This window comes from Sminthopsis crassicaudata, chromosome 1 (genome assembly GCF_048593235.1).
Source record: "Sminthopsis crassicaudata isolate SCR6 chromosome 1, ASM4859323v1, whole genome shotgun sequence".
In the NCBI taxonomy this organism is placed as follows: domain Eukaryota; kingdom Metazoa; phylum Chordata; class Mammalia; order Dasyuromorphia; family Dasyuridae; genus Sminthopsis; species Sminthopsis crassicaudata.
The window spans coordinates 114,038,507-114,064,301 of NC_133617.1; the positions used below are offsets into that span (position 1 = coordinate 114,038,507).

Consider the following 25,795-nt stretch of genomic DNA (forward strand, 5'->3'; position numbering starts at 1 on the left):
ATGACTTGCCCAGGGTCACACAACCAGGAAGTGTTAAGTGTCTGAGGTCAGATTTTAATAAAGGTCCTCCTGACTTGGGCTGATCCTTTATCTACTACACCAGCTAGCTACCCCTAGTCCAATAATTTTTAAATTATTTCTCTTGGATCTACTTTTTAGATAAATTATTTTTTCAGTGAGCTATTTCACATTGTCTTCTATCTCTCCATTCTTTTGGTTTTGTTTTATTGTTTCTTGGTTTCTCATAACATCATTAGCTTCCATTTGTCCAATTCTAATTCTAATTCAAATCAATTCAGTGAGCTTTTTGTATTTTCTTTTCAATTTGGCCAATTTTCCTCACTGTTTTTTTTAACTTACGATTTTTTTAAGGTATTGTTTTCTTCAATATTTTTTGTGTCTCCTTTACAAAGTCATCGACTTGTTTTTCATGATTTTCTTGCATCATCCTCATTTCTCTTCCTAATTTTTCTTCTACCTCTCTTACTTGATTTTCAAAATTCTTTTTGAAGTCTTCCATAGCCTGAGAGCTATTCATATTTTCTTGGAGATTTTAGATGTATGAGCTTTGACTTTGTTGTCTTCTTCTGAGTATGTTTACATCTTCCTTGTCACTATAGCAACCTTCTAGGGTCAGAATATTTTCCTGTTGTTTACTGGTTTTCCCAATCTGTTACTTAACTTTTAACTCTCTCCAGGTTAAAGTAGGGTTCTCCCTTCAGGATAGAAGGCATACTACCCTGGAACTGTGAGGAGTATACCTACTTACTTCACTGTGGCTGCAAGTTCTAGTGTGCTAGGGCTCCTCCTCAATTTGGTTTTACCACCCAAGACTGTGACCCATATTTGAGCATGTGCAAAGCAACAGAGTCCTACTTCAGGACTTGGAAAGAGCCCCTGTAATGCCCTTCTGATCTTTTTCTGGGTTATGTCGCTCTAGAATTTGCTTAGAAACATTATTTAAAGTATTTGGAGGAGTTTGTGGGGAGATCACAGGTGAGTCCCTGTCTTTACTCCACCAACTTGGTCAATTGTTCTTGTCACCATATTATATACTACCTCTTTAGGTGTTAGCTAAAATTTCCAAGCTTACACATTTTTCCTTTTTAATAGATTTTTCCATCCTGCTTTTAAAAATGTATGTATGATTCATTTCTTTTAAAAATATATTTTATCTCTGTGTGTATATATGTATATATATACACATATACACATATATGTATATTGTGAATATGTGTATTTATATATGTGTATGTGTATTTTTTTCTCTCAGAAATGGTTTATAAGGGAAACATTCTCAATTTCTATTATTCACACTATTCACTCTACTTTCCTTAATTTATCCCTTGCTTGAATGTTCCAACTAGGATATTAATCCTTGGATTTCTGGGTTCATTCCTCCCAATTCCTCTTTCCTTTCATCAGATGATAAGCTTACATTTTCCATTCACATTCCATAAAGTAACAGAGCAGATTTCATCCTTCTAATCTTGAAATTCTTTTTGTTGTTGTTGTTATTTTAAAAAAGAAAACTTGAACATATCAAAGGAACTTCTAGACTCTTTCAAAAACTTGCCTGGTAGGAGATTTGATCAAATTTGCCTGAAGTAAGTCCTCATTAGCAGAATATGCATGTGTATGTTCATATATGCATGTGTATGCCTGATTTTTTAAATTTTATTAATTTTATAATCATAACATTTTTTGACAGTACATATGCATAGGTAATTTTTTACAACATTATCCATTGTACTCCCTTCTGTTACGAATTTTTCCCCTCCTTCCCTCCACCCCCTCCCTAGATGGCAGGCATTCCCATACATATTAAATATGTTATAGTATATCTTAGGTACAATATATATGTGCAGAACTGAATTTTGTTGTTGTTGTTGCAAAAGAAGAATTAGATTCAGAAGGTAAAAATAACCTGGGGAGAAAAACAAAAAATACTAACAGTTTGCACTCATTTCTCAGTGTTCCTTTTCTGGGTGTAGCTGATTCTGTCCATCATTGATCAATTGGAATTGGATTAGCTCTTCTCTATGTTGAAGATATCCACTTCTATCAGAATACATCCTCATACAGTATCATTGTTGAAGTGTATAATGATCTCCTAGTTCTGCTCATTTAACTCAGCATCAGTTGATGTAAATTTAACCCTTGTCTGTAAAAGGGAAAAGCTTAGAGCTAGATCTGAAAGGAAACAAAGAAGTCTTCTAGCCTCGCTTTAGAGGAGGTGGCCAAGAAGCACAATGGATACAGTGAAGGGCTTAGAGTTAGGAAGATCTGAATTCAATTTTTGCCTCCAAGAATTGCTAACTATTTAACTCATAATCAATCTCTTAGGACCTCATCTGTAGTTACTTCATCTGTGAAATGATGGGAGATGGACTCTAAGGACCTCTTTAAATATAAATCAATCTATCCATCATTTTAAACCTATCATTTATTAAATTTATTATCCATCATTTTACAGATGAGGAAATTCAAGCTCAGGGAATTCAAATGACTTTCTTAGTTTTCAAGATGGGAACTGGATGCAGATCTCATTTTTGAGTCACTATACTACACTGCCTCCTGGAGGTAGCAATTGGGGTAGATTAATAGTGATGTGGTATGGTGAAAGGGCACAAAATTTGAAGTCAAAGTCCAAATCTCTTTTGACCCTGTGAGTGTGATCTCTCTCATCTATAAAATGAAGGAATTTTGTTAATCCTTAAAATTCTTTGAAACTCAGAATCTATGATTCAATGACCTCTAAAATCTGTTCTAGGTCTAAATCTATAATGCTTTCCAGGGAAAATTAGTCCAATTTAATTCAACAAACATAATTTAAGTTCCTGCTTTGTGTCATGCAATATAAGTAGAGAACATAGAACAGGTGGAATATTGAAAGTAAGTGGATAGATGAGGTTAAAAAAAATTGGAAGAAAGAGGACATGGTCAAAGGTCAAGTTCCTAAAGGAAACAGAATATGTGATCAAGAGTTCAATAAGAGGGATTGGTAGTGGTAATGAAAAGGGTCTCTTATTTTATGCAAAGGAAAACAATCTAGAGATGGTGTTGAAAAATAAAAAATAAATAAAACAAAAAATGAGGGGAGTAGAATGAGAGGAGGTGATTCATTGAAAAGTAGACTCAAATTTTTCAATAGTTTGAGATTGTATATAGGGAGGGAGAGGCAAGAAGATGGTAAAAATGCCTTAATAGGAGAAGAGGAGACTTTGGGAAACTAATAAATAAAAAGCCAAAAGATTGGCATGTAAACAGTAAGAGCCCAGTTGAGATTTGGTCAGAAATTGTTGCTGAATTGGTTTACCTCATTGCATGACTTCTTTTAGGAGTGTTCAGAAGCATGTAGTAAGGGTAAAGAAGATAAATGGTGGGAGTAATCCAGTAATGAGATTTTGAAGTTCATCTATCGTACCTGCTTCCTCAGTGATTTCAGTAACTGGTTCATAGGTATCCAGCTATTATTCATGCCATTATTCATGGCAGTCTTTTAACTGTCATAGCCTCTATCTCCACTGTTTCAACCCTTCATAGGGTCATCATCACTAGAAATTACTCCACCAGTAAGATCCCCAGCTTTGAAATTTCCCCTCTTTCTTCAGAAACTCCTATTCTTCTGCCTCTCCAATTAGCTCTGTCATCCTGAACTTTGCCAATGCCTTTTTCTCAAGACATGATGTTAGTTGATCCTTCTGCATCATTTGGCACTTCTAATCATTGCCTCCTCCTGCATGTTCTCTACCCCCTTAGACCTCATGAAGTTAGTCTTTCCTCCTCTTCCTAGCATAATTCCTCAATTAGATTCCCCAATCTAAATAATCAGCTCCAATATTTCCTCAAAGTTCATGTCACACAATTCTATCTGACTGCCGGTCATATCCATATGGATTTCCTACTGACATGCAAAACTGACAGCTTTAGAGCTGAGTGCATTATTTTCCATTGTAAGTTTGCCTCTCTTTTCAACTTCTCTATTTCTATTGATGATTCTACCATCTTCTCAGTCACTCAGGCTAGAAAATCTTAGAGTCAGCCATTTAAAATTCCTCCTCCCACATTCAATCAGCTGACAAGTCCTGTCAATTCTATCTCCACGATTTTATACATATATATATCCCTTTCTCTCCACTCATATGACCACCACCCTGATTCAGATCCTCTGCTGCAATAGCCTCCTTCCTGGTTGTCCTATATCTCTAGCTTCTCATTCTGTAGTCCATAATCCATCCAGCTGCCCCAGTGATATTCTTAGGTTTTAGGACTGACCATGTAACTTTTTTGTTCCTAACATGTCCAGTGCTCTTTATCTCTAAGATGAAGTTCTCTGACATGTAAAGTCCTTCATAATTAGGATTTAGCTTGTATTTCTAGTCCTTTCTATTCACGCAGATTACAATCCAGCCATTCTCAGTACTTACTTACCATTCCCAGTACATTATATATCATCTCCCATCTCTATACCTTCGAACATTCTTACAACTTTTACCTTTGCTCTGCTACCATCACTCACTAATTCAGTTCAACACAATTCAATGATGCACTTTTATTAAGTAGCTTTGTAGAGAGGCAGGGCAGCTAAGTGGCACAGTATATAAAGCACTGGGCTTAAAGTCACGAAGACTCATTTCTCATCTCATCTGACTCTTCGTGACCCCATTTTAAGTTTTCTTGGCAGAGATACTGGAGTGGTTTGCCATTTTCTGCATTTTATAGTTGAGGAACCTAAGGCAAACAGAGTTAAGTGACTTGTCCAAGATCACATAGCTAAGAAGGCCAGATTTGAATTCAGGAAGATGAGCTTTCCTCTCTCCAAGCAAATAAGGTTAAATCACTTGCCCAGGATCATGCAGCTACTATATGTCAGAAGCCAGATTTGAATTGAAGAAGATGAGTTTTTCTGACTCTAAGCCTAGTGCTCTATACACTGTGCCATCTGGCTGCCTCACCTCTCTACATCACTACTTAAAAAGTATGCATCAAGTTGAACTGAATTGAATTGAACTAGTGAGTGATGGTAGCAGAATAAGGGTAAAAGTCATAAGAATATGGGAATTAATAGATGCTTTTGGTATAAGGGATACTCTTTTATAAGGGTTCTAAAAATTATCTAGTCTACCTCCTCTTCCCCTCTGAGGATCATAGAGTAGATTTGACTTGACGAATGCAAGACTGGGGCAGGGCAGGTAAACTGACCAGCAAATTTGTCAGTGCAGATTAAAATGATTAACAAAATTAATAAAAATATGGTGCATCATACATATTGTTAATTTGTGTTTTTTAAAGTCAATATGTCACTGTTGGACCACATCTCTGTTTGAGTTTGATACAAGTGCTATAAGGAATTAATTTTCTAGCCTGGAATAAAGCCCCTGTTTCTTTATTCTCTTCTTCCTAAAACCTTGACCTCTGAAGTTACTGGTCAGTTTTTTTTTTTTTTCATTTCTTGAGTAGTAATAGGGACAAGCATGTCTTTTAGCCGCTCAGCAGAAAAACCTGAGAAGTTAAGACAAGGCAGGATTTGTACTTTCTACTAATAGATCACAGAAATCTTAGAAATTCCATAAAGGTTCTATAAAAGAATACAGCAGAAACTGTAGTGTCTGTCATTCAGACCTAAGTCTTAAGAGTAGAAAACATTTTTTTTTTTCACAGAAAGCAGAAGAGTTGATCATGTCTTTGCAGTAAGCATAAAGATTCAATTCATTCTTTTTTTTCCTCCTATGACAAATAATTAGTTTTTGGCTAGATTTCCTTTACCCTTTTGGCAAATGCATCTCCTTATAAAGGAAAAAGATGACATTCATAAGCTGCCACAGACCTAATGTCAGAAATGGTGCAGAATTATGTATTGAGTATGGGTTCAAACTTCAATTCTACTCCTTACAGAATGAGAGGCTTTTGGCACATCACTCAATTTCTTTGAGCCCAATTTTCTTCATTTATAAAATGAGAAAATTGAAGGAAATTATCTCTAAGGTACTTTACAGCAACAAACTCTCATGAATCTATGATTCCATCACTTACAATAAGTGCCAAGGAACCCAGCCAGGGAGGGGACATTACTGGCTGATGTTTTCATCATGGAAGTTAGCCACTCACAAAAACATTTTGTTGATGAAAATATTATCATCGTAGAACTAAAACATCGTACACAGTAATAGCAATATTGTACAATGATCCACCATGAATGACTTAGCTATTCTCAGCAATACAATGATCCAAGACAATTCCAAAGGTCTCATGAGGAAAATGTTATTCACATCCAGAGAAAGAGCCTGCATGCAGATCAAAGCATACTATTTTCACTTTATTATTTTCATGAATTTTTTCTTTTGGTCTGTTTCTTTTTTCACAACATGACTAATATGGAAATATGTTTTATATGATTGCACAGATATAACTGATATCAAATTGCTTACAATTTTAGGGTGGGAGAAAGTGAGAAAGAGAGAGAAAATTTGGAACACAAATTTTCCATAAATGTCAAAATTTTTCTTTACATGTAATTAGAAAAAATGCTGGGTTTTTTTTTTTTTAATAAAAAGAAAATATAACCATTGCAGTCACACAGATGGAAGCTAGCATTTTTTTTTTCTTTAACAAAGCCTTTGAGTCAGTGACACACTGTAATAATTTTATTTGGCATTATGAGTCGACTGGTGTCAGGAACTCCTAGTGAGAGAGCTCTCTCTTTCAATGTTGACTTTCAACTGCTCTGAAACGTTTTTTAAGTTTTAGAGAACATGGAGAGATTAAATCACTTCCCTAGGTTCACATAGTCAGTATGGGTCAGATTCAGGACTTGAACTTAACACTACCTAACTTGGAGATCTGAACTCTCTCCACCATGCCATGCTGAGTCTTGAGAAAATATGACTCACATTGATATAGCACCCTTTTTTTTTTTTTTTTTTTTTTAATCTGGACTTCTGCTTTTATTCAAGTCTGGAACTCCCCTTCACCAAAACAGATCAACAGCTCCTCATGCCTAAGGCTGTAGATGGCTAATTGACTTGCCTAGAGTTACTCAGATGGTAAGTGACAGAGTTGGGTTTCAAGGAAGTATTTTTATGCCTTTAAGAACAGTTTGTTTTTTATTGTACCCCACTTCTTAAAAGTAGAATTGGCCTTAAAGTACATTCTCTCTCCAACATACCAGAAATTAAAGTTCTTGCTCTTTTGTTGCTTCATAGCCAAGGAGAACATAGTGTATCAGTAAAGAGTACTTTCATTTCCTTGATCCTAATTTTTGCAGATAATTTGGAAGATGTAGAAAAATATGAAAGAAGAAAAAATTTTGTCTTCATTTTTAAAAAAAGTTTATTTTTAACATTCATTTTTTAAAATTTGAGTTCTAAATTATCTCCCTCCCTCAAGCCTTTCCTCCAACCATTGAGAAGGCAAGCAATATGATATCAAATATACCTGTGATGTCATTCAAAACATATTTCCATATGAGCCATTTTACCAAAAAAACCCAATAAAACTAAAATTGTTTTTTTTTTTTAGTATGCTTCGATATGCCTTCAAAGTTCATTAGTTCTTTCTCTGGAGTTAAATATCAGTTTCATTACAAGTCTTTTAGAATTGTCTTGGATCATTGTATGGATTAGAGTAACTGTTTTTCCTTGAAGATTATCATTATAAGATTGCTGTTTTTGTGTACAATGTTTTCCTAATTTTGCTCCCTTCACTTTGTTCATATATGTGTCCCCAGGTTTTTCTAAAGTCATCTTCTTCCTCATTTTTTGTAGCACAGTAGAATTCTATCATAATCATATGCCACAATTTATTCAACCGTTCTCCAGCAGATGAGCATTCCCTCCATTGCTGTGTACTTAAAATTAATTAGATTAATTTTAAAAATATTTTCAGTTCCAAATTCTCTCCTTTCCTCTGTTTCTTCTCATTTCAAGTTTGCAGGGGTCAGATAGATATTCACAGACCTTGACCAGTATGTTGGGGATGAGAGTGGGTTGCAAGAAGTAGGGAAATAAACCCTTAGATGACCAAACAGGGAATTACAGAGAGAAATCCCTTGCCTCAGCCCCAGATTTATGGGTGTCCCTTTCAGCTGCCAATCTAATACATGTTTAGGTGCAGATTCCAGAGAGCTGTAAAGGGCAGTTCAGGCCAGTGAATTCCAGAGCAATAGAACTTGAACTGGGTTTATATTACTGCCAAGACAGAAAAATTTTAGGCAAAGGGTGAGTGTGTGGAGAGCACGCCAACTGTTCTGTTGCTAGATAAAGATTTATATTAAACCGTCAGTGTTTTTTCAAACTATGGATAGCTAAGCTTATCATTTATTACTTTATTCCACTCCTACTTTACCATGTCATATCCCTCTACAGTTCTTCTCCTTTTAAACGACCCAAGAAGTAAGTGTACCACCTTTGGGAAGCAGCCAAGGGAAAAACTATGATCTTCCCTCTCTGGGAGATCAGTTGAGTAGGCAATCCCATAAACCTTGAGCTGAAGGCTAGGGAGAGGAGGAATGTGAGGAGGGGGCAAAAAGAAAGGAGGAGGAAGAGGAGAAAAAGGGGTGGCACAGTGAGCCTGGATTTGGATTTGCATTTGCTGGAAGAGGAGGAATAGTGAGGTAATACCATCCAGAAGACTAGTCATATCTCATCATAACCTATATAGCCTACCAATGACAATATTGAAAGTAGCAAGAAGCTTACAAGTAATCCAATTCAAGTGATAAAAGTGACTTTGCTGAGTGTCATGCACACTTCATGATAGCTCTCTGAGGTAGGGCATAGGTCATCTTCACATGACATTTTCCATTTTGCAAGGTGTTTTTCTCATAGTAGCTCTGTGAGGTAAGTAGTATAAGAAATATTATAATTCTATGTTGCATATATCTTTATTATGATATAATATGCATTATAATTCTATACAAATAGAATAAGAATTATTATTCACATTTTATAGATGAAGAAACTGAGACCGAGAGTTTAAATAATTTGTACAAGGTCACATAACTTTAAAAATGGTAGAACTATGATTTGAGACTCTGTGAATCCTTGTGCAATGTTCTTTTTAATTATATTGCTTCTTCTAATGATGGTCTAGGAAAAGAGCCCCTTCAACCTAATAGACTCTAAGATGTTTACCAAAGAGACTTGGGAGGTTAAGAAGAGCTGCCAAATCAGGTCTACTTAGTGTTTTTCTTCTCCATTGTGGGACTTCAGATTGAAAGTCATGATGGATCAAAGATTGACAGTGTTGGAGGAGCTATGGGGAAGAGATGCATTTTTGGATTTGCTTCAGTCATTCTGACAAACAATTTTGAACTTTGATAGAAAAATAACAAAATATTTTCATAATTTTGGACAGAGATAAACAGGGATAAATGCTACATATACCAAAATATTAATGGCAACACTGCTTGTAATACCCTTCGCCTCTTCCTGGAAACAAAGTACCTTTAGCATTGAACCTTTAGAAATTATAATTATGAGATATTCAGAAACATTTGGAAAGATTTCTGAGAACTAATACATTGCATAAAGCACAACAAAAAAGAGTATATACGATTATATACTATTAAGAAAATTCTCACTAAAAGTCATCAGAATTCAGGTCAGTGACCAGTCTTGACTCCAAAAGACTGAAGATGCCATGTACTTCCTTCCTCTCTATAATATGACAGGAATTGCAGGTCTGAAAGGAGGTATATGGTGTCTAACAAGGTCAATCTTTTGTGCTTCTTTTGCTTGACTTTGTTTCTTTGCTATAAGGGAGAGTTGCATGGAAGGATGGGGAAGGAGTGTAGTTGGAAGGTGACAACAGTTTTAGCATCAATAAAACTTTTTTTTAAGACACAGAGATAAAGATTAGCATCCTAGCTCTCTCCCTCTCCCTCTCCTGGTTTAACATCAATAAAACCTTTTTTAAAAAACTGAGAGATAAAGATTAGCATCCTATCCCTCTCCCACTTGCTATCTTCTCATGCTCCCTACCTTTGGTTAGTTATTCATTTGCTGGGGGAATTTTGGTCCTTCTTAAGACATGCAGGGATAAACCACCTCAGGTCACAATATGCAGTTTGTAAAGGATAGAATTTTTATGGGATGTGGAGGATCCTAGTAATTAGTAACAATATTTGTAATGTCACTAAGGGATAAAGAGTGGTTTATAGGCATGAGTCTTTTCATGACCAAGCTTCTTGTGTCTTACATTTTCTTAAATTTTTAGTAATCATTAGCATCTGACAGTGTTGATTTTATTTCTTCTAAACATTTTTTTTTTAAATGGGAATTTCAAGACGGAATTTAAAATGGTATTTTCATTCTCCCCTTTAGAGAAGAACCCCAACTCAAAGAATGAAATTCATAAGATTATAAATTGGAATTATTCTCTATTCTTGTGGCTGTACATCTTTTCTTCCAAGCCTGGTCATAGGTCCTTCTGAAAATTATCTAGCAGTGTATGACGATACTGTTAGGCACTGCATGGAATTCATATTTGAGCTTAGGAGAAGGAACATTTCTACATTTATTTTTGCTGGATTTTGGAATAAAATCTAAATGTAAATAGGTCCACCTGGTGAACAGATTGGCATCCAAACTTAGATTGCATCTTCTTAGAGTCTTTCTCCTCTCCCAGTGCATCACTCTCACTTGAGACACCTTTTCCGGACTTTTATAATACCCTTTTAATAACTCTTGCTGCCTGCAGGTCTTCTATTTCTCACCATTCTATGCACCAACTCCAGATTAATCTTCCTTTAAAAGTGCCTTGACTATAGATATGGAATATTGCATCTACTGTCAGATTTGGTTGATGTGTTGCTTGTTTTTGCTGAACAGTCTTTTTTTTCTCTTTTAAATTCTTGTTAAAATGGATGCTTCATTGGATAGGAGAGGGGGGAAGATATATTTGGACATGAAAATGTCATAAAAAACAAACAAAAAAAAAGATATCAATATAACTTTTTTTTTTAAAGCTTTTTTGGACATATTACTCCCCTGCTTAGAAACTTAAGTGGCTATTTCTCACCTGGAAGGGATATTATAAACCCCTCAACCTGACATTCATGATATTGAGTTTGTCCTTTATCTACCTTTCTACTTTGCTAGTCACCATCTACTCCACCCTATCCTCCCGTCAAAAGGAGAAAGGCACCATGGTGCAGTAAATAAAGAGTGGGTCTTGAAGGCAAGAAGGCCTGAGTTCACAGCTCTCACCTCTGACACATGACTTTGTATCCCTGGGAAAAATGATTTAATCTTTCAGGGTTCTAAGCAACTTTAAAAATTTTTGATAATAGCTTTTTATTTTCAAAATACATGGAAAATATTTGCAACGTTCACCCTTACAAAACCTTGTGCTGCAAATTTTTCTCCCTTTCTTCCCCCACTTCTCCCTCCTCTAGATAGCAAACAATCCCATATAGGTTAAACATGTGCAATTCTTCCAAACATATCTCCACATTTATCATTCTAAGCAAATTTCAAAGATTAAATTCTAGAGAAGGTGCCAACCTGCACTGGTAGAAAGTTTCTTCTCCTTGGAATTCTTTGTATCAATGATATCAGTAAACTCACAAGTCCCCAAACATGACTTATGCATCCTGCTTTTGCTCATACAATTCCTCCAAATTGGAATAATACCTTCCATTTGTCTCTGCCCACCCAAATTCTTCTCAACCTTGAAAGCTTAGTTAAGACCTTATCTGTGCATAAGCAAGCATGCTCTCTTCTGAATTGTTACAGGATTTAATTTTCTTTACCTCTCATGACATTTATTATATATTGATTCAGCTTGTAGTGACTTGTGTGGATATTTTATTTCTGCAAACTAGACTATAATCTCCTAGGTGGAAAAAATGTTTCATATTATTAGTGTCTTCATACTTAGTATAATGCCTTCCACTGGAACCCCAGAAACTACTCTGGAGTCTGACAGATGAGCTTTCTTTCACCTTCTGTGGACACAATTCAGTCCTCCACTTCCTAGCCATTTCCAAACCAAACTTCCAGCACCCCAGCCCCACTCCCACCCATTTTCATCTGTCCTTTAAGCTTTGCCTTTCTCTAATAGAATGTGTAAGATTCCTGAAGGCAGGAACTGCTTCAGTTGCCCTATCACAACATGTGGTTTATCATTAATTCAGCATAAGTGTTTATTGAATGAAAAAATATAAAACTACAAAAAAATTGATTTGCATTCTAATGTTCTGGTTCCCTCCATCTCTATCCACTGAGCAGTTATCTCTCTTTCCTTTTTATTTGTGACCACCAAAAGGTATACTTGATCTGATTTCCTAGGAGACTCTTTTTGATCTTGCTCTAAGAACCCTTATAGTATCTCACTAAATCTATTAATCTCTTTGACTCTATCTCATGTTGTTTAGTACTTTGACAAGTTAAATGAATTTCATTACAACCCCTACCCCTACTGTTTTTTTCATTGAATTGAAAAACAAGGTATAATTAATAGAGAAATGATTTCTGGTAGAGAGAAGACTTCTCAACAGGGGAATCAGGACAAGCTGTAGGTAGGAGGTGTTGTATAAAATACTTGAGGATTCAACAGGTAGGGACAGGTTGGATTGAGAAATTTAGATAGTATTAACAAAAGCACAGAAATGATTTATAAAGTACAGAATATGTTTGGGGGGTAGTGAGCAATTCATTTTTTTCCTCAATAGTATTTTATTTCTCCAGATACACATATAGTTTTCAACATTCATTTTTATAAGACTTTGTGTTCCAAATTTTTCTCCCTTCTTCCTGCCCTTACCTACTCCCTCTCCAAGACAGCAATCCAATATAGGTTAAACATATATAAACCTTTTTCTTTAAGTTATGAATAAAGTTTATTTTTATAAAGTATAATTTTATTTTTAAAATTTTATTTATTTAATATTTTCCCCTGTTACATTCAAAATAATTTTTTTACATTTGTTTTTAAGATTTCTGAGTTCTAGATCCTCTCCTTTATCCATCCCCACTCACAATTAAGTAACCACTATGCAAATCATTTCCACAAAGTCAGGTTGTGAAAGAAAACATAGATCTCCCACTCTAATGAAAACAAAAACCCTCAAGAAAAATTAAGTTAAAAAGAAAGAGAGAGAAAGAAAAAAACATTTCAATCTGTATCAGACACAATCATTTCCTTCTCTGGGTATGGATAGAATTTTTCATCATAAATCCTTCAAAGTAGTGATGGATGATTGTCATGTACATTCTATTTAAACATATTTCCATATTTGTCATGTTGAAGCAATTCATTTTGACTGGAGCTGTAAAGTATTTGGTCAGAAGATTGTTAGAGGAATGGGCATTAAAAACAGGGTTAATTTCTCTACATGTATTCATAGAATTATGGAATCTCAGACTTCAAAAGGAGCCTCCAAGGTGAAAGAGTTGACAGCTAGATTGTTATTGGGTCATTTTTCAGCCATGTCTGACTCTCTGTGACCATATTTTTAGGTTTTCTTAGCAAAGGTATTGAAGTGGTTTGTCATTTCCTTTTCCAGCACATTTTATAGATGAAGAAACTGAGACAAACAGGGTTAAGTGGTTTGCCTACTATTACACAGCTACTTAGGATCTGACTGAATTTGAACTCACAAAGCTGAATCTTACTAACTTTAGGCTCAGTGTTCTATCAGCTGCCCCTGAAGCTGGCTAAAGAAGAGTTTATTACTGGGAATCTAATTGCTGTCTTTATTTGTAAAGCATCAAGAGCCTGTAGAGCCATATTTTCAAATTCTCAAATAATTAGTGATCCTTCAAAAGGATCAACGTATACAGATATCTTCAAGTATTTGAAAGTTTATTATTTAGAAGAAGGATTAAATTTGTTCTTGATACCAGAGTTTAAAATTAAAAGCACTGAGAATAAATTCTGGAGAGACAAATTTAGACTTTTAAGAAAAGGCTTTGTTGTTGTTCAGTCATGTCCAACTTTATATTTGGGATTTAGATATATTTATTTGCCATTTCCTTCTCCAGTGTATTTCTATTTTATAGATGAGGAACTGAAGTAAATAGGGTTTGTGACTTCCCAGGGTCACATAGCTAGTAAGTGAGTTCAGATTTGAATTCAGATCTTCCTGACTCCAGGCCTGGTATTAGTATCTAGCTGTACCACCTAGCTGCCCAGGAGGAAAATGAAAACCTACCTAACAATTATAATTCTCCTGAAATTGAGAAGGTTGCATTGGGAAGTAGTGGGTTACCCTTTACTTCAAACAAAGATCACTTACATGGGTAGGAATAGAAGACTGCCTAGATTTTTCCCATTCTCCCAATCCATCCAGCTTCCTTGATCCCTTCCTTCTGAGAATATTTTCCATCTACATTTGTATATCTTGTATGTACATGGTTATTTGCATATCATTTATCCCATTAGTACTTGAGTTCCTTGAGGGCAAGAACCATTAAAAAAAATTTTTTTTGACGTTTTAAAAAAAGGAATCTTCAGTGTTAAGCATAGTAACTGGAAATGAGTTATCTTTATGTGATCTCAGACAAATCACTTCATTTCTAAACCTTTTCCTTTTTAAAATGGAGGTTGGGGCAGAAGGTGGGATTTGACCTAGATTGAACCAAATGATCTCTAGGATTGCAGGATAATAGGAGCAGATTTAGAGCTAGAAGAAATCTTAGAGACTAGTGCAAATATCCTCATTTTACAAACATGACAAGCAAGGCCTAAGCACTTTTAATGATTTGTCCAGTGTCATAAGGGTAAAATACAGAGTAGAAGCAATGTTCAAACCTGGATTCTGTGAGTCCAAATCACAAGATCTGAGAATCACAGAATGTCAGATTTAGAAGGGACCTCAATTGTCTTTACTTCATTTCTGGGAAAAAAAAAAAAAAAAAAAAGACAAACTTTGCTTAAAGATGTACAGAGGTGGAATCCCCTCTCTCCCAAAGTAGCCTGTTCTAATTTTTAGAAACAGCTTTAATTATTAGGAAATAATTTTTCCTGACATGGAACATAAATTTGTCCCCTTGCAATTTCTACATGTTGCTCATGGTTTTGCTTCTGAGACTGAATAAAACAAATTTAATCCCTCTTCCAAAGGACATGCCTTCAAATACTTGATAGTTATCATGTTCCATCAGAATCTTATCTTCTCCAGGTTAAACAATCCCCAGTTTTTTCTACTAATCTATCCATCCTTATGTAGCATGAACTCGATGCCCTTTACTATTCTGGTTTTACTTCCTCTGCATTATACTGTCTTTGCTAAACGGATGCCCAGAAATCTAGTAGGATTCCTCCCCCTCCCCCATTACAACAGCTTTCATAGCCTCTGATTCTGTAATGATTGTTGATGCTAACATTTTTTTCTCTTAAATTTTGTCTTTCTGTTTGTAGTGAAGTACATGCGAGAAGCAACTCCGTACGTGAAAAAGGGTTCTCCAGTATCAGAGATTGGCTGGGAGACTCCCCCACCCGAATCCCCGAGATTAGGAAGCACCAACTCAGATCCACTCTCATCACTCCCCCTCTCATTTCACCGAGACAAAAAATGCATCCCGCTCAAAATGTGCTACGTGACTCGAAACATGGCTCTGAATGACCCAGAAGACAGGTAAGCTAGCCTGGTTTTTCTGTTTTATTACTGCTTTCTGTCCTAGCTGCCATCCAGCTTCTGGATTGAAAGGGCACTGTGGGCATTCAGGAGGTATGGCTGGCATCCTAGAAATCCTTGTGGGTTTCCAGCAAATGCTCTCAAGTGTTGCAGAGAAGGGCCCAGCTCAGGGAGGGAAAATGTATCCCATTTCCCTAGGCCCTGACTTTGCAGGGTTTCAAACAACTGATGAGGGATCATAGTTCTAAAGCTAAAAGGGAAGTTATGTGATCCAATTGGCTCATCTTCGAGATGAGGAAACTGAGGCTCAAAAAAATGTTAATAGGATTCCTTAAGGATACAAGGCAAATGTAAAAGGAAGAAGTTGAGTCCAGTTATTCTGTCTCTAGAATCAATATTCTTTCTATTCCTCTCAACCCCCCCCCAAAAAATTTGTATTGTTTTTAGTTTTTAACTAATCTGGAATACTGATATAACATATGCATTTTCAATTAATCAATAAATATTTGATGTGCAAGGTATTCTGTTAAGTGCAGGGAATACTGATACAAAAACAAAATAACTGCTGTCCTTAAGGAGCTGACATTCTAAGGAGATATCAAGAACAAACATAAGTGAAAAACTCTGGAGTCAGCAAATCTGGGTTCAAATCTTGTCTCTGATACTACCTATAACTTTGTTTAGGCTAATTAACATCATCTTCCCCTATAAAATGAGTTAGTCTAAAAGGCCTCTAAGGTCCCTCCCAGCTCTAATTTGTGAAGCTATAATCTTAAGTATATATGAAACAAATAATTTGACTTTAATCTATTTGGCAGAGGTCAGAGTAGAATGTTTCTGCATGGCTTAGTGGAAAAAGGGCTAGACTTACAGTGATGATGACTTCCTCAGCTACTTTCTAGTTCTGTGATCATGAAAAATTGCTTCATTTTCTGGTTCTCAGTTTCCTTCTCCCTATGGCATCTAAGTTGTATAGTGGTTAGAGCACCTATGTGTGACCTTGCCCTAGTCACTTAGCCCTGCTTGCCTCATCTGTAAAACAAACTAGAGAAGTAAATGGAAAACCACTCCAGTATCTTTGCCATGAAAAGTCATGAAGAGTCAGGAATGACTCAACAACAACAAAGAGGAATAATAGTGCTTTCCTTACAAGGTAGTTGCAAGGATCAATTGAGATCATGTCTGTAAAGCAGCAGATAAAAGGGAAACCTTATTGTTATTTCACACCCAGACCATGGCATATAGTAGAATTAGACTTTTTACCCTGGCTCTGCCATTATCTTTCTCTTAAGCAAGTGTTATGTTGTGTCCTGGAACATCTGGTTTCCCATTTTTAAATGAGGGAGTTTGTCTAGATTAAGGATTCTTTACTTTTTCTGTGTGTCAGAGACCTCTTTATTAGTCTGGGGGAATCTCATAGGGACCCCTTGTCACAATATCTTTAAATAATTGAGAAAGCGTTCAGCTTCAGTTTTGTTGTTTCATCATTTCAATAATGTGCAACTCCTTGTGACCCCATCTGGGGTTTGATTGGCAAAGATGTTGGAGTGGTTTGTCATTTCCTTCTCTAACTCATTTTATAGATAAGGAAACCAAGGCAAACAATGTTAAGTGACTTGCCTCACATCACACAGTTAATTACTGTCTAAGGCCATATTTGAACCTAGGAAGATGTCTTCCTAACTCCAAATCCAGTGCACTATCTATCTATATCTATATCTATATATAGATATATGTATATATCTATATCTATAGATATATACCTCTCTATATTCATTCCATCTAATTTCATGGACCTGCTGAAAAATATTCAGACCCCTTTGGGGAGTCTGCAGACTCTCAAAGGGTTAAGAATTCCTGGTGTAGATGCTAGAATTCCCTTTCTGGGACAGAGGGGTATGCCTATAATTCTCATATGGCGTGATATCTCTAGAAGAATTTGCAGGAGTCCATGTCACCAGATAATGATATCAGCCAATTCAAAGAAGGCATGTGGAGGTCAGCCAGAAATGAAAATAAGTGAATTGTGGAGGTTTTTTTTTCTTTTTGTCAGGATTTCCAAATTCATCTTAACAGGCCAAAATAGCTATTCAAGACATAGACTCAGTCAGAGGAGGGAGATTGGGGTGGGGTTGGGGGAGAAACAGTCAGCAAATGGGGAATTTATATGACCTTTGCATCTGCATTAAAATGCTAAAAATAGGAACAGCTCACTGGCCCTTATTTGTAACATGTGTGGGACAGCTGCATCACACCAGCAGACTAAATAATTGGCTATTTTCACAGTTGCTGACAATGAGAGCCAATGGGGCATGCAAAGGGGGAAAGTTGCCATCTCAACACCCTAGATCAATGTTCCTTTTGTTCTTCTCTTCATACACTAGCTCCAAAGATCCTGCTTGAACCCCCTCTGAGTCTCAACACATATTTATTGGATTAGAAGCTGCATTTTTACACGCCTTGTCCTTTCCACTCCCCCCTTCTAACACCCTCCTCACCATTGTTCATTATATCTCTACAGGAATCAGTCAGTGAAGCAAGGGAAAAGAATAGAAGCAAAGCCATGTGGGTAGAAACATATAAGCAGGGCCAGAGGTAGAAAAAATTGTGAAGTCAGCTGAGTTTTCTTCCACTCAGTGCAATTCTCTTTCTTTTTTGCAAACATAGAGGTTGAGGGGAGGGAGATTGCCTGGCTATGTAGATCCCAAACCATTCAGGTATCTTACCTGGACCTTCCAAACCTTTGTCCTGGACAGTTCCAAACTTCTTCCCTATCCTTATGCAAGTTTGTCCCATATCCTGAAGCCCCCTTTCCAAAGTTTCAGAACAGATAAATTAATCTGTGTTAATACATATGAGATACTAATGTGATATGGCATTATTTCTCCTAAGCAACATATTTGAATTTTAAGAGACCTATATGAGAATCATTGACTATAGTCCAAAATGGACACAGATTTCTTTCTAATTGAATACATTCTAAAATCCTAAACCTGCCCCTACAAACCTTCCTGTCTGGTGACAGCCTTCTTTCCTAACTTTATCTCACTTTAACCTACTTTTTATACAGTACTCTCTAGCCAAATCGGATTGTCCATCTTCTCCTGGACAAGTCTGATAAGTACCACCATTCTTTGTGCTTAGAGTTCCCTTTCTTCCTTCTTCTGCTACCTATTGAAATCCTACCTGGCCTTCAAGACCCAATGTTACTTTCTTTAAGAAGCTGTGCCGGGGCAGCTAGATGAGACAGTGGATAGAGCACCAGCCCTAAAGTCAGGAGGACCTGAGTTCAAATGTGACCTCAGACACTTAACTCTTCCTAGCTGCGTAACCCTGGGCAAGTCACTTAACCCCAATTGCCTCAAGGAAAAAAGGAAACTTTGCTAGCACTTCTAACTTAGAAATTATGAAGAGAAGCCAGCGTTTTCCTGAATTCCCCCAACACATTTCCTCCACATCAACTTAAAAGTACATCAGACTAAATTCTGTGGAGAAAAACCCAATAAAAGTCACAGTGAGCTATTTTTCTAGCCCAAGGTGGCTTAGAAAAACAAAAAGGCAACAGACACCAGAGAACAGACTGACCAGAGGCATATGTTGGAGTAGGTGTGGTACCAGCAAATACAGCAGCAGCAGCCATAGGAAGTCACCTAGATCAGATGGATTGTAAGGATACTTAACAGCTGGATAGAAAGTGATCCCATGGGATTCTTGTACTAGCCTTCAGGGCAGTAATGGATACCACCTGGTGGCTCTGTTGTCTATTAAACAAGCCTGGTCACAGTTCCAAGGAGAGAGAGGAATCATCATAGTGGGGAGGGATCAGGGATCTACAGACTAGAAGGATGATCAAGAAGGCAGTGAAGAGAATTCTTCATTCATCAAACTTTTTAGTTTACAGGCCCTGATTGAACTATTAAAATGGCAGGTAAACATGAAAGACACTTGACCATATTATGATATGACAAAAACTCAAAGATCTACAAGCAAAGCTTCAAAGAAAATTGCAGGTCAGGCAAAGCCCAGAAAAGAATTCCTAGAAGAACTAAAGAAAAAGCATTTTTAAAAAAACAGAAAAGATTTCTTAGAAGTCAAATAAAAGCAGTAAGGTTAAAAATAGTGTAAAGAAATGAGTTATTCAAGAAAATTATGGAAAAAGAATTAGCAGCCTGACAAAGAAGCGTCAAAAGATGCTAAAAAAAAAATCATTAAAAATAGAAATTTGTCAAATGATAAAGGAGTCACAAAACTTCACTGAAGAAAATAACCCCTTAAAAATTAGTACTGGAGAGATAAAGAGCATTATAAAATATAAAGTGGATAATTTTGATTATATTAAATTTAAAAGGGTTTCTACAACAAAACCAATGTAATCAAAATAGAAGGAATACAGAAAACTGGGAGGGGGAATTTTTTTACATCAAGTATCTCTGATAAAACCCTAATTTCTCAAATATATAGACAACTTCAAATTTATAAGACTATAAGTAATTCTCCACTTGATAAATGGTTAGAGCATATAATCAGACAGTTTTCAGACATTAAAAAATCAAAGTTATTTACCATATGAAAAAAATATTCTAGATTACTTTTGATTAGAGAAATAAAAATTAAAACAACCCTGAGATACCAACTCACACCAACCAGATTAGCTATTATGACAGAAAAAGAAAATGTTGGAGGGAATGTGGGAAATTGGAACACTAATGCTTGATGGAGTTGTGAACTAATCCAACCACTCTGGAAAGCAATTTTGAACTTTTGTCCAAAAGAATTGTAAAACTGTTCATATCTATTCATCTAGCAATACCATTAAAATTTATCTTTTTAAAAAAAGGAAAAAGAAAAGGAACAATTTGTATAAAGGTATTTATAGCAGCTCTTTTTGTGGTAGCTAAGAATTGGAAATTGAGAGGATGCCTATCAATTGGTTACTGGCTGAACAAATCATAGTATGCGATTTTAATAAAATACTATTGTGCCAAAAGAAATAACAAGCAGGCTGATTTCAGAAAACCTGGTACAAAGTGAGGTGAGCAGAACCAGGGGAGCATTGACTTCAGTAACAGTAATATTGTGCAATGAATAACTGTGAATGACTTAGCTATTCTCAGTAATATAATGATCCAAGACTATCTCAAAGGACACATGTTAAAAATATCCTATCTACTTTCATTCCTTCTTCCCTTCCTCCCTTGTTTCCTTCTTCTCTTCTGCTCTCTCTCTCTTTCTCTCCCTCCCCTCCTTCCTACTTTTCTTCTTTTCTTCCTTCTTTTTTCTTTTCCTTCCTTTCTTTTTGAATTTTCTTCCACAAATGATTAATTTAGAAATAGATTTTATCATTGCACATGTTGCTTCAGATTGCTTAAAGTTTCAAGAAGACAGCAGGGAAGAGAAGGAGAGAATCTAATTTTAAAAAAAAGCATGTGAAAATTGTTTTTACATATAATTAGCAAAAAGTAAAATATTATTTTTTAAAAATTAGAATTGGGCAGGTAAAAGCTAATGACTCCAAGGAACATTAAAAGCAATAAAACAAAATTTTAAAAATTGAAAAGATAGAAGAAAATGTGAAATAAGAGACAACTGACCTGGAAAATAGATTGAGGAAAAAGCCACAATTTAAAAAGGCCCTAGTTATTATATTTCAAGAAATTATAGACATCTTCAGATAAGCTTCAGACAGCTTCAAAAAGAAAGCAAAACAGAAATTTGAAGAATGCATTCTTCATTTCCTAAAAGAAATTTCCAAATGAAAATGGCCCCAAGAATGTTATGGCCAAATTCATCAGCTTCCAGGTCAAGTACAAAATACTAAAAGCAGCCATTCAACCATCATGCAACCACAATTAAGATCACATAAACTGTAGCAACTGTCACGTTAAAAGAGCAAAGGGCTTGAAATGTAATATTTTGAAAGGTAAAGAAATTAGAATTATAATGAAGCATAATCTTATAGGAAAAAATTAATATGTAATGAAATAGAGGACTTTCAAGCATTTTTTTTTTAAATGAAAAGACCAGAACTGAATTGAAAATTTGATATTCGGGGCAGCTAGGTGGCGCAGTGGATAGAGCACCAGCCTTGAATTCAGGAGGACCCAAGTTCAAATCTAGTCTCAGACACTTAACACTTCCTAGCTGTGTGACCCTGGGCAAGTCACTTAACCCCAGCCTCAGGAAAAAGAAAAAAATTGACATTCAAACAATGATACTCAAGAGAAGACAAGGTAAAAATGACTGAGAAATAATAAGGGACTTAGTGTTAAACTGTTTATATCCCCATTTAGGATGATGATACATATAATTGCTAAGAATTTTATCATCATTAGGGCATTTAGGGCAGTTAAAAAATCTATTTAGAGGGTATGGATGTAAATCTATTATGTTGGGATGATCTCAGAAAAAAAGAATGGAAAGGTGAGAAAGAAGGGTGTGCTGAAAGAAGGGAGAAGAGAAAAGAAGAAAGGGGGAAAGTTGTAGCTATGCCCTAAAACTTTGCATGTTCTATGAATCTGCAATATTGCTGTTAGATCTATATCCCAAGAAACTCAAAATAACAAGGGAAAGGACTCAAAATGATGACAAGGAAATGAAAACTGAGAGATGCCTATTAGTTGGAGGATGATTGAATGTTCTGGAATGTTGTGCCATAAGAAATGATAAAGGGAATGGTTTCAGAAAAAACTTGAGAAGATTTATATGAAGTTGATACAAAAGTGAGCAGACCCAGGAGAACAGTGCATACAGTAACAGCAGTATTGTGTAATCAACTGTGAAAAGACTTAATAATTAATTTACCTTAATAACATTAATCTACTATAACTCCAAAAAAATACATGATAAAAATGTTATCCATCTCTAGATAGACAAATGTTAGACTCAATGAAGTTTAAAACATTTTTTCCCTTTTTTTTTTCTTCCCAACGTCACTCCCCAGAACATGACAAATACATAAATGTTTTGCATGACTTCATATGTATAATGGGTTTAAAAACGTAGGGGAATGGAAGGAATTGGGAACTAAAAATAAAAATTAAAAAAAAATAAGAGGAAATTTCTTTCCCTTCTCAGTACTTATATCAATCACACAAACAACAAATGTTTTTCAAGCCTGTATTATGTGCCATTCACTGTACTAAATTTTGGGGATAAAAACACAAGCATTCAAGATAGCCTCAGTTCTCAAAGAACTTAAACACTAATGTAATTTTATTCTAATTGTAATGTAATTAGTTGTATTTACATCCTATACAGGGGAACACAAAGGGGAGATGCACAGAGTAATAGAGTGTGGAGAGGCCCAGGAAGTAGTATGGCACATATTAAGGCCTAGAAACCATGGAAAGAGCAAAAGATTATGATGGTGAGAAATGAGAATGACAAATGGTGTTGTAGTTAGCTTGTTGAAGAGATGGCCAGCAAGTGTGGTAGAAATCTGATTCTGAGCAAGATTAGAGTAAAGCTTAATTATCAGAGCCATGTGATTAAAGAGCAAATTCAAGGCTATGGTGAAGGCAGCAGGGAGTTTGAGGATGGTGGGTAGAGTGCAATGAGCATGGTAAGAGGAGGACAAGAAGGGAACTGAGAAATTAAGTGACAAAAACAAAACATTCCATGTCTTCAAAGACTGCATCGTATTGGGGAGACCAATTGTACATATATAGGTATATGAAAGTAGATAATTTTGGATGGAGGAAATAAGCAGTTGTGTGGATCATGAACGGTTTTGGGTAAAAAAAATGACCCTTGAGCTGACTCTTTAATGAAATTAGGGATCCTCAGAAGTGGAGATGAGGGAGGGAATGGGGAACAAGCTATATAAAGACAGAAATGGGAGATGAAGTTTGGCCTTTGATGCACATTTAATAAGAAGATTAGCTTAGTTTTAATATAGCTTGCATGGCAAGGAGTGTAATAAAACTTTTTTTAAAAGTATTTTGTTATATTGGATTTAACATATATATTAACTTATTTAACATTGGACTACCTGCCATCTAGGGAAGAGGGTGGGGGGAAGGAAGGAAAAATTTGGAATAGAAAGTTTTACAAGGGTCAGTGTTGAAAAATTACCCATGCATATGTTTTATAAATAAAAAAATTAATTAAAAAAAAGAAAAAGAAAAAAAAAAAGTATGTTGGAAGCCAGGTTCACACGGGCTTTAAAAGCCAATGAGAGGAGCTTCTATTTGATCCTAGAAGGAACAAAGAGTCACTAGGACAGGCAGGGGCTAGCATAATTGACCTGTACTTTAGGGGAATCATTTTGACAGTTGAGTATAGGACAAATCAGAGAGGAGAAAAACTTGACCCTGGGAGACCCATTAAGAAACTACTATAATATTCCAGACAAGAGATGATACACACTCATACAGGACTGTATTTACACCTCTTGTATATTTATGTTCTCTTTTGCTTGGAGTTCTTTGGTTATGTGTTGTGTCTCTATACTAGACTGTAAACTCTATCATCATCTTCATACTATAAATGCCTGGCACAGGGGTTTGCACATAGGAGACCCTTAACAAATGTTTGTTGGGTTGAATTGAATAGATTATGGGGCAAACCCATAGCAAAAAAAAATTTTTTTTATTACCTTTTAGCAATTCAATAGTCACAAGTTGTCAGTGCTGTCTACTTCCAAATAGGGAAATAGCCTCATGTTCAGCAGGAAGAGATTCCGTCTTTATTGTTGTTTAGTTGTGTATGATTCTTTTTGATCCCATAGGTCATAGCATGCCAAGATGTTCTTCTATCCTCCACAGTCTCTCCAAGTCGGTCCAAGTTCAAGTTTGTTGTTTTCATTATAATATTTATCCATCTCATCCTTTTCCTTTGACCTTTAATCTTTTCCTAGTATCAAGGTCTTTTTCATGTAGTCTCATCTTATCAGTATGTAAGCAAAATATTGATATGTTACCTTCAGCATTTGACTTTCCAGTAAATAGTCTGAATTAATTTCTTTAATTAATTTCTAACTGATTTGATCTTCTTGCTGTCCAAGAGTCTTTCAAAAGTCTTCCCTAGTACCTCATTTTAAAATCAGCAATCTGACAGAGCTCAGTTTTCCTTATAGTCTGTCTCACAGCCATATATTGCTACTGAAAAAACCATAACTTGGATCCTATGGACCTTTATTAAAAAGCTAATATATATATTAGCTTTCTAGGGTGCTGTCCAGATTTACATAGCTTTTCTTCTGAGGAGCAGGCATCTTTTGATTTCATGGCTGCAGTCACTATCTGCGGTGATTTTTGAGCCCAACAACATAAAATCTGACTCCGCTTCCATTTCTTCTCCTTCTATTTGCCAGGAAGTGATGGGACTAGTTGCCAAGATCTTCAGGGTTTTGTTGTTTTAATGTTAAATATCAAGCCAGCTTTTATACTCTCCTCTTTCACCCTCATCAAAAGACCTCTACATTCTTTTTCCATTTTAGACATCAGATCTGTCTCCTGACTTATTTTCTTGCTTTCCCCATGCCAGAAGGGGAAACTTGTCCCTGCCTCCTGGCTTCCTTGGTTTGCTTCATATCTCAGATTACATTCTACCTTTCTCAAGAAGCCTTTTTTTCAGTCCCCTTTAATGATAGTGCTCTTCTTCTGAAATGACTCCCAGTTTATCATCTCTAGATCTTGTTTTTAAATAGTTATTTGTTTACTGGTTCTCCCATCAAAATATGAGCTCCTAAGATAATGCTTTGTAGAGTATGTGGATGGATAGGAAAAGACCCAAGTTCAAATCTTGTCTCAGCTGTGTGATTCTGGGAAAATCATTCAACTTCTCCCCATCTCAGTACTATCATATGCAATATTTGCTATAATTTCAGACTTTTTGTGTATTTTCAGTCATCAGGAGAGATTAATAATCAACCACCATCTTTCCTATCCATTTACCTGCTTCCATTTGGAGAAACTTTGTCAGTTCTCCCTTTTATCTTGTTTGAATTACCATTTGATTGTCCACACGTCTCAAGCTCAAATTTATTTCTAGGCCATGAAATATTTGGGATATGGAAATGTAACCAAACCTTTAAGGTATTAGAGTAAAAGAAAAAGTTATGAAAAACATGTAAGTTTATGTCCATGACTTTAGATTATTCAAACAACAAGCTACTTAATAGATAATATTCCATTAATCAGAGCTGCAGTGTCCTTATGTCTGGATAAAATGAACCACTATCTACTTGAAAAAAAATTGTTCAGTGACTCT

General features: G+C 35.8%; 1 protein-coding gene across 1 annotated transcript in view; it reads left to right on the plus strand.

Moving 5' to 3' along the window:
* SNTB1 (syntrophin beta 1) overlaps positions 1-25,795 on the plus strand; it is a 316,488-nt gene that overhangs the window by 127,471 nt on the left and 163,222 nt on the right. The window contains exon 2 of the mRNA XM_074266474.1: positions 15,367-15,583. Coding sequence (XP_074122575.1) covers positions 15,367-15,583 — 217 coding nt within the window. The remainder of the gene's footprint in view (positions 1-15,366; positions 15,584-25,795) is intronic.